Source organism: Castanea sativa, chromosome 5 (assembly GCF_040712315.1).
Source record: "Castanea sativa cultivar Marrone di Chiusa Pesio chromosome 5, ASM4071231v1".
NCBI classification, from domain to species: domain Eukaryota; kingdom Viridiplantae; phylum Streptophyta; class Magnoliopsida; order Fagales; family Fagaceae; genus Castanea; species Castanea sativa.
The window spans coordinates 1546195-1555263 of NC_134017.1; the positions used below are offsets into that span (position 1 = coordinate 1546195).

The following is a 9069-nucleotide window of genomic DNA, read 5'->3' on the forward strand; positions in this document are numbered from 1 at the left end:
AAATCTTTGTAAAAAGAAGTGGCATCTTTTTCCAATTCCAAAGGACCAAAGTGATGACATTGAAATTGAATTTCTTCCTTTTCAACATATAAATTGGTTTTGTAAGGGATAAAAAAAAAAACTATAACTTTTATCCAAGATTTGTATGTTAATTAGTGCAATAATAATTAAATTGCTAACAAAACTTTGGCTTGGTACACAAGAATGAATATATTTAGAGTTTACGAAAAATTATGTAAAAAGAATTGGCATCTTTTTTTCAAGTCCAAAGGACCAAAGTGACATTGAAATTGAATTTCTACCTTTTCAACACATAAGTTGGGTTTTGTAAAGGAAAAAAAAAAAACAATAACTTCTATCCAAGATTTGTATGTAGGTTTCTCCACGAAAAAAAAAAAATTGTATATTAATTGTCATAATACTAATAATTAAATGACCAAAAAAACCTTAGTTTGGTACACAATAATGAATATATATATATATATATTTGCTAAACAATAATAAATATATTTGGAGTTTATGAAAAACGTTTTTTTTTTTTTTTTTTTGAGAATCGAAAAACGTTTTGGTTTGGTACACAATAATGAATATATGTTTTTTTTGCTAAACAATAATGAATATATTTGGAGTTTACGAAAAACGTTTTCGAAATAGGTGGCACCTAATATTTTCTAGTCCATGAACCAAAGGTCACACTTTAATTGAATATTTACATTTCAACATTTGAGTTTCCGCGCCAGTTCCCACGTACGTACGAAGCATCATAGGATATTGTAATGTGAATACACTTCAATAAAAGCCACTACTATGTCCTCTATATATATATGAACATTATTGACGAGCCAATAATGTTCATTGTTGGGACAAGTTCCAAACCAACATACGGAGAAAAAAGTATACTGAGTTTGATCATCTGTTTTTTGGTTAATTCACTTCGGAAACAGAAACTCATTCTGGGTTTTGGTGGGCTTTCGCAGTAATTGCAGCAGGACCAGTCCATGGTTTTAGCCATAAAGTTAGAACATTTACACCCATTGAATTGAATTCTGACAAATTATATATATTTCGGGGGGACTTGGTGGGTTTTAGCTTTTGGTTGTAATGGAAGGAGGTGACATGTACAAGGCTAGTAGTAGTTTAAGAGTGAATAGTTCTTCCCTATGGAGGAACAACTCTGTGGAAGTTTTCAACAGGTCTTCACGTGAAGAAGACGATGAAGAAGCTCTCAAATGGGCTGCCCTTGAAAAGCTTCCTACGTTTGATCGTCTAAGAAAAGGTATATTAACTACCTCAAAAGGCGAGGCTAATGAAATCAATATAGAAAGTCTTGGATTTGAAGAAAGGAAGCAATTGCTTGAGAGGCTGGTGAAAGTAGCAGAAGAGGACAATGAGAAGTTCTTGATGAAGGTCAGGAACCGGATAGATAGGTAAGAGTTCTGCCAATTTATGCTTCAAAATTTTCGTATATACTTTGGTTTGTACTGTAATGGATTTTAATTTCTCGGGTTTCTTGGAATTTAATTAGAGTTGGAATTGATCTTCCAACAATTGAAGTACGATTTGAGCACCTAAATGTTAAGGCAGAAGCATATGTGGGTGGCAGAGCTTTGCCTACATTCTTTAACTTCAGTGTCAATATTGTAGAGGTAACCAGCAGCAAAATATGTACTAGTCAGTTACACAATTTTGCTTTTGAAGTGTTTCTGTTAAGTTATTGAATTTACTTTTCACTGTGCGCAGGGTTTTTTAAATTCTCTCTATATTCTTCCAAGTAAAAAGAAACAGTTGTCTATCCTTAAAGACGTTAGTGGAATCATCAAGCCTAGAAGGTGAGAAATCAACCTCAGCTATAATATGCATTGGACTCTGAATGTTTACAATTAGTTTCTGGGAACCATTCTCATTTTCTGCATATGTATTTTGCAGAATGACATTGCTATTGGGTCCTCCAAGTTCTGGGAAGACAACACTCTTGTTGGCTTTGGCTGGAAAGCTTGACCCTGATCTAAAGGTGAAAATAATTTGATTTCAGCTTCAACTCATCCTTAAATTTGCAATTCTTTACTCTATTTAAATCTTTAGTATCATCAATGATTAAAAGAAAAAAAGTATTAAATTCTTCTTCAGTTGTCTGGGAGGGTGACTTACAATGGCCATGGCATGAATGAGTTTGTACCCCAGAGAACTGCTGCCTATATCAGTCAATATGATCTCCATATTGGAGAAATGACTGTAAGAGAAACCCTGGCCTTCTCTGCAAGGTGCCAAGGGGTTGGATCACGCTACGGTCAGTTAATTTAGTGACAGGATCACTTATTTTATAGCTTTCCTTCAATATACATTTCTAGATGAAATGTCATGAGTAATATGTAATATTAGGAAGAATGACCGTTGTTTTGGTAATTTGCAGATATGCTAGCAGAGTTGTCCAGAAGAGAGAAAGAGGCAAATATCAAGCCAGATCCAGATATTGATATCTACATGAAGGTGAGACAGAAGCTATTGACCTATAATTTGTATCTTAAGCTGATCTCTTGTATTTCACTTAGATTGAGATTTATAGTACTAGTTTTTCCCTTCTAAGGAAACTGTATCTGGACCTCATTTAACAATTGAGATTCCAAACATAATAAAAATGGTTGCAACTGTAATCTTTGCCATAATTCATATTATAGTTGATTATTTATGTTCAATTTTGGATTGAGTAGCATCTTTAATTTTATTTGTAACATAACTTATTCAAGTGAGTGATGGTGGCTTTCTTTTGTTTATTGGCTTCTAATATATCAGGCTGCCACAACTGAAGGCCAAGAGGCAACTGTGGTGACAGATTATACATTAAAGGTAACAACATTGCCGGTTTTGGCATAGGCTTATGACTATTAAGAAACAGTAAACATAATATACTTTAATATCTTTAATTTGCTTCAATTATACAGGTCTTGGGTTTAGATGTGTGTGCTGATACCATGGTTGGAGATGAAATGATAAGGGGTATTTCTGGTGGACAAAGGAAGCGTGTTACAACAGGTATATCGAATCAATAGCAAATAGAATTCAGTTTAATTGATATGAAATTGGATGTATGCTAATCTATATTGAATCAAATTATAGGGGAGATGTTGGTTGGACCAGCAAAGGCATTGTTTATGGATGAAATATCAACTGGATTGGACAGTTCAACAACTTTCCAAATTGTGAATTCACTCAAGCAATATGTTCACATTCTTGATGGAACAGCAGTCATCTCTCTACTGCAGCCAGCACCAGAGACATATAATCTTTTTGATGACATTATTCTCCTCTCTGATGGCTACATTGTGTACCAGGGTCCCCGTGAGCTAGTTCTTGACTTTTTTGAATCCATGGGTTTTAAATGTCCAGAACGAAAAGGCGTAGCTGACTTCTTGCAAGAGGTTAGTGTTAATCTATTTTTTTTTAATCTCATCCATACTAATAAAAAACTTAAGGATGAGCCTTACATGTGGAGTTCTCATCTGTATTATATGTGATTATGACAGGTGACATCAAGGAAAGATCAGGAGCAGTACTGGGCATGCAAAGATGAGCCGTATAGTTTTGTCACAGTTCAAGAATTTGCTGAGGCATTCCAATCATTCCATGTTGGCAGGAGTATAGGAGATGAAGTTTCAGTTCCATATGACAAGAGTAAAAGCCACCCGGCTGCTTTGACAACCAACAAGTATGGTGTTAACAAGAAGGAGCTGTTAAAAGCTAATTTCTCAAGAGAATACCTTCTGATGAAGAGGAATTCATTTGTTTATATCTTCAAGCTTACACAAGTAGGCTTAAAACTTAATTCTTTACTCTTGCTTTAATTTGCATTTAGTGTGATTGCAATTTTTAACTTTTGTTTGTTTGTTTGTTTGGTTTTTGTCCTTTTAGCTTTTTATGATGGCTTTGATTGCAATGACACTTTTCTTACGGACCAAGATGCCTCGTGAATCAGTAACCGATGGATCAATTTATACGGGTGCTTTGTTCTTCACTGTGATTATGATTATGTTTAATGGAATGGCAGAGCTTTCTATGACGATTGTAAAGCTTCCTGTCTTTTACAAGCAAAGGGATCTCCTCTTCTATCCTTCTTGGGTATATGCTCTTCCAACGTGGATCCTCAAGATTCCAGTAACATTTTTAGAAGTTGGAGTTTGGGTATTTATGACCTATTATGTCATTGGATTTGATCCAAGTCCCGGAAGGTAATTATAATGATATTGTGGCTCATTTAGATATTGCTTTAGCTTGTGTGTTATATTCTGACCAATATATTCAAATATACATATTGCAGATTGTTTAAACAATACCTTCTACTCTTACTTGTAAACCAAATGGCTTCTGCATTATTCCGATCTATTGGAGCTATGGGTAGAAACATGATTGTTGCCAACACTTTTGGGTCCTTTGCATTGCTCTTACTTTTTGCCTTAGGTGGCTTTATACTTTCCAAAGGTAACAATATACTAAACTCAGAAATTTATTTAAACCTTTTTTCAGTTTGTTATAATATACCTTTAAGAGCTGCCTTTTCATTTGTTGACTTACTTCTATAGATGATATAAAGAAATGGTGGATATGGGGTTACTGGATATCACCTTTGATGTACGGACAAAATGCAATAGTGGTGAATGAGTTCTTGGGGGGAAACTGGAGAAATGTAACTTCTTGACTATGCATCTGAACATTTATGCTGTCTTCCGGTTAATAACAAGCTAATACTTGATTAAATTGTAATAATATAGGGTAATACAACGGAAGCACTGGGAATTTCAGTTTTGAAGTCTCGTGGGTTCTTCACACAAGCATATTGGTATTGGATTGGCGTAGGAGCACTAGTTGGATTCCTACTAGTTTTCAACATCATTTTCACTCTGGCTCTTGCCTATCTTAACCGTGGGCATCTCCACCTTTTCCACTATATATTGTATAAATTTGGGACTTTTTTTTTTTTTTAATGATGTACCATTTTTTGTACAGCATTTGGAAAGGCACAGACTATAAAATCAGATGAACTAGAAAACAATGAACAAGGGCAGAGGACAAGAGAAGGCATACAGTTAACACTCAGAGGAAATAGCTCAAGTCACCATTCCAACATAGGTAATATGTTGCAAATATTGTGTATTGTATCTTGTGAGTATCATTGTTTTATTGCCTTTTAGTTTCCAACTAAAGTTAATGGACGTGTAGGGAGTAGGAGGAGAAGTAGCTCATCTACAAGGTCAGGATCTAAAATTGAGGCCAGTCGTAATGGGAAAAAAGGAATGGTTCTTCCATTTGATCAACATTCTATCACATTTGATGATATTATATATTCTGTTGACATGCCACAGGTAACTCAAGTCATAGATATTTTAAAGTTAAAAATTTTCTTGTAGGCTTTCAAATTAATATTGTCCCAAAAGAAGAAACTTGAGACCTAACTGTTTTGGTTGGACTTTTAGGAAATGAAGAGCCAGGGTGTTATTGAGGATAAATTGGTGCTTCTAAAAGGTGTGAGTGGTGCTTTTAGGCCAGGTGTTCTCACAGCTTTGATGGGTGTTAGTGGTGCTGGTAAAACAACTCTAATGGATGTGCTAGCTGGTAGGAAAACTGGTGGATATATTGAAGGGAACATCACAATCTCAGGGTTCCCAAAGAACCAAGAAACATTTGCTCGAATTTCTGGGTACTGTGAGCAAAATGACATTCATTCTCCTCATGTTACTGTGTATGAGTCCTTGCTCTACTCAGCATGGCTTCGCTTATCCTCTAAAGTTGGTTCAGAAACCATAAAGGTTGGTATCTCAAAGGTCACTTTAGTTTATGGTTTAACTGTTTGCATTTCTTCCTACTTTTTAAGTGCGATTGACAGTATGTCACTTTGGCTAGTGCTCATGCTAGACTTTGGAAAATGCGTAAATTTAGCTCACTTGAATATTGTCATATATGAGCTTTTTTCTCTTCGTATGGTTGCAGACTAAGACAATATGAGCACGATTAAGCTCAATAAATCATATTCTATTGTTAATTGTTAAGCATGATTCCATATTAAAGATGTTTGAGTTTGCAATAAATATCTTGACTATTATATCACTATCAAAATTCCTGATTCATGATTCTAACAAACGGTTGCAGATGTTCATTGAGGAAGTCATGGAGCTTGTGGAGCTAAACCCATTGAGGAATGCACTTGTTGGGTTGCCTGGTGTGAATGGTCTCTCTACTGAGCAGCGCAAGAGGCTCACTATCGCAGTTGAGCTTGTGGCGAACCCCTCCATAATATTCATGGATGAGCCAACTTCAGGTCTAGATGCAAGAGCTGCTGCAATTGTTATGAGAACAGTTAGGAACACAGTGGACACTGGAAGAACAGTTGTGTGCACCATCCATCAGCCAAGCATTGACATATTCGAAGCTTTTGATGAGGTAAGGACTAATAACTATTAACAAACTCGGTGCAAATGTGTTGGTTTTCTTCTAGATTTGAGTATGGAACATATGTAACATGTATTTGCAGCTTTTCCTAATGAAACGTGGAGGACAAGAGATATACGTTGGGCCATTGGGACACCACTCAAGCCATCTTATAAAGTATTTTGAGGTAGGATTCTTTGAAGATCAAAATTGCAAACCCCCAACGGCCATAAATATTTATTTATGTTGTATATTACCTAATGCATATACCTTTCCTTTGCTTCTAGAGCATTGAAGGAGTCAAGAAAATTAAAGATGGTTACAATCCAGCAACTTGGATGTTGGAAGTTACATCTTCAGCAGAGGAAATAGCTTTGGGTGTTGATTTTACTAATGTGTACAGAAACTCAGATTTGTACAGGTATGTTTAATGTTATATTAAATGCTTTATATGATTGAAAAACAATTCTACTATCTGGGAAATGTTTAAATAAGTTCTTTGTTGTAGTTATGTTCTTTGAATTTAAGGCTAAAACTTCTACTAACTATGTGGCATATCCATTAGGAGGAACAAGGCATTGATTCAAGAGTTGAGCAAGCCTGCTCCTGATAAAAAAGAACTCTATTTCCCAACCCAATATGCACAGTCATTTTTCACTCAATGCATGGCTTGCTTGTGGAAGCAACACTGGTCCTATTGGCGCAACCCACCATACACTGCCGTGAGATTTCTGTTCACAATTTTCATAGCCTTGATATTTGGGACAATGTTCTGGGACCTTGGTTCCAAGACGTAAGTTACTACTACAAAAATTTGAGAAATTTTGAACACTCCAATGGATTACTGCTACATTTTAATATAATTTTTAAATGGCAGCAAGAGGCAACAAGATTTATTTAATGCAATGGGTTCCATGTATGCTGCTGTTCTCTTCCTTGGTGTCCAAAATGCTTCATCAGTGCAGCCTGTAGTGGCAGTTGAACGAACTGTCTTCTACAGAGAAAGAGCTGCTGGAATGTATTCAGCCTTGCCATATGCATTTGCACAGGTAACTAGGGTCACATCTTGCAGGCTTAACCTATAGAGTATTACTGTATTAGTCTACACTAATTGTGTACGTTAATGCGACTTACTGTCTTTTGTCACAGGTTACAATTGAGCTCCCATATGTTTTTGCACAAGCTGTGTTTTATGGCATTATAGTTTATGCAATGATTGGGTTTGAATGGACTGTTGCCAAATTCTTTTGGTATCTATTTTTCATGTACTTCACATTGTTGTACTTTACATTTTACGGCATGATGACTGTGGCTGTGACGCCAAATCACCATATTGCTTCCATAATATCGTCCGCATTTTATGCAATATGGAATCTATTTTCAGGATTCATTATCCCACGAACTGTAAGTATTTTCCACTTTTGATGTGCAGGTTTTCATGTGTACAAATATATCTAACAATTACTAACTCTTTTTCTTTTTTTCTTTTCTTTTCGTTTATCTACTTGGAAATCAACAGAGGATTCCTATATGGTGGAGATGGTACTACTGGGCATGTCCAGTAGCTTGGACTTTGTATGGATTGGTTGTTTCTCAATTTGGAGATATAGAGGAGTTGATGACTGATGGCAATAATGAATCAGTAAAAGAGTTTGTTAAAAGCTATTTTGGATACAAGCATGATTTTCTAGGAGTGGTTGCGGCTGTAGTTGCTGGGGTTGCAGTACTCTTTGCATTCATCTTCGCAGTTTCCATCAAGATATTCAATTTCCAAAGGCGATAGAAGGTTGTTTTGATTATTTTGTATAGTATGTTTTTAGGATTATTGCTATCTTGCAAGTCCAAGATGTTATGTCTCTTACACCAACAAGATGTATTTTGAAGCACTTTATTATTATTATTGTTATGAGGAGGAATACTATGAATTTTATTGTCCAAAATGGCAAAATATCCCTTTCAGTCAAACTTTCTAGCAAAATGTCACTGTTCTGAAACTATTTAAGGATATGACTCTATTTTGAAACTCAATTTTTTAAAAATTGAGTTACAATGAAAAACTCGATTTAACAAAAATCGAGTTACTTGCGAACTCGAGTTCCATGTAAGATTTTGCAAGTTTTTTGCCTATAACTCGATTTTCATTAAATCGAGTTTTTCATTGAAACTTGATTTTTAGAAAATTGAGTTTAAAACAGAGACATATCTCTAAATAGTTTCAAAATAGAGGCATAATGCTGGAAAGTTTGGCTGAAAGGGGTAAAACCCCTTTTTGGCCTGAATTTTATTCAAAGAAAGTTAGCCATGATTAGCAAAAAGAACATAGATCACATGTGGAGGAACATCCTCTATTCACAATGGAAAAACTCTAACATGTCTAGTATGTTTAGCTAGGTTGTGAGTTACAATCACTACAAGAATATGTATTTTTGGTGATGAATATTAGTGACGAAATTTTTTTTTGTCAATAAAAGTTAATATATAGCGACGAAATTCACATTTCATCACCATTTATACGACGAAACTATTTCTTCACTAAATAATGTATTTAGCGAGGAAAACATTAGGTGACAAAATGTTTTCATCACCAATAGTTTTGAAAGCTCAAAATTGTGTTAAAAACACAAAAGCTGATTAGACCCCAAATTAAAAATT

The 9069-nt window shown here is 35.2% G+C and overlaps 1 protein-coding gene across 2 annotated transcripts; it reads left to right on the forward strand.

Annotated features, from left to right (window-relative positions):
• The first annotated feature begins 865 nt into the window (after nt 1–865).
• LOC142633255 (pleiotropic drug resistance protein 1-like) lies at nt 866–8779 on the forward strand. Of its 2 annotated transcripts, none has more exons than XM_075807470.1 (24): nt 866–1427; nt 1526–1646; nt 1741–1829; nt 1927–2011; nt 2128–2287; nt 2411–2487; nt 2791–2844; nt 2940–3030; nt 3115–3416; nt 3522–3803; nt 3907–4223; nt 4313–4473; nt 4575–4678; nt 4764–4914; nt 4999–5121; nt 5197–5354; nt 5466–5798; nt 6139–6429; nt 6521–6604; nt 6705–6838; nt 6983–7210; nt 7295–7466; nt 7567–7821; nt 7937–8779. In XM_075807470.1, the coding sequence occupies exons 1-24, from the start codon at nt 1102–1104 to the stop codon at nt 8198–8200; spliced, it is 4362 nt and encodes a 1453-aa protein (XP_075663585.1). In that variant the 5' UTR covers nt 866–1101; the 3' UTR covers nt 8201–8779. The 2 variants fall into 2 exon arrangements, with proteins under 2 accessions (XP_075663585.1, XP_075663586.1); XM_075807471.1 differs by having other exon boundaries at nt 5212–5354; nt 7937–8777.
• Nucleotides 8780–9069: the final 290 nt, after the last annotated feature.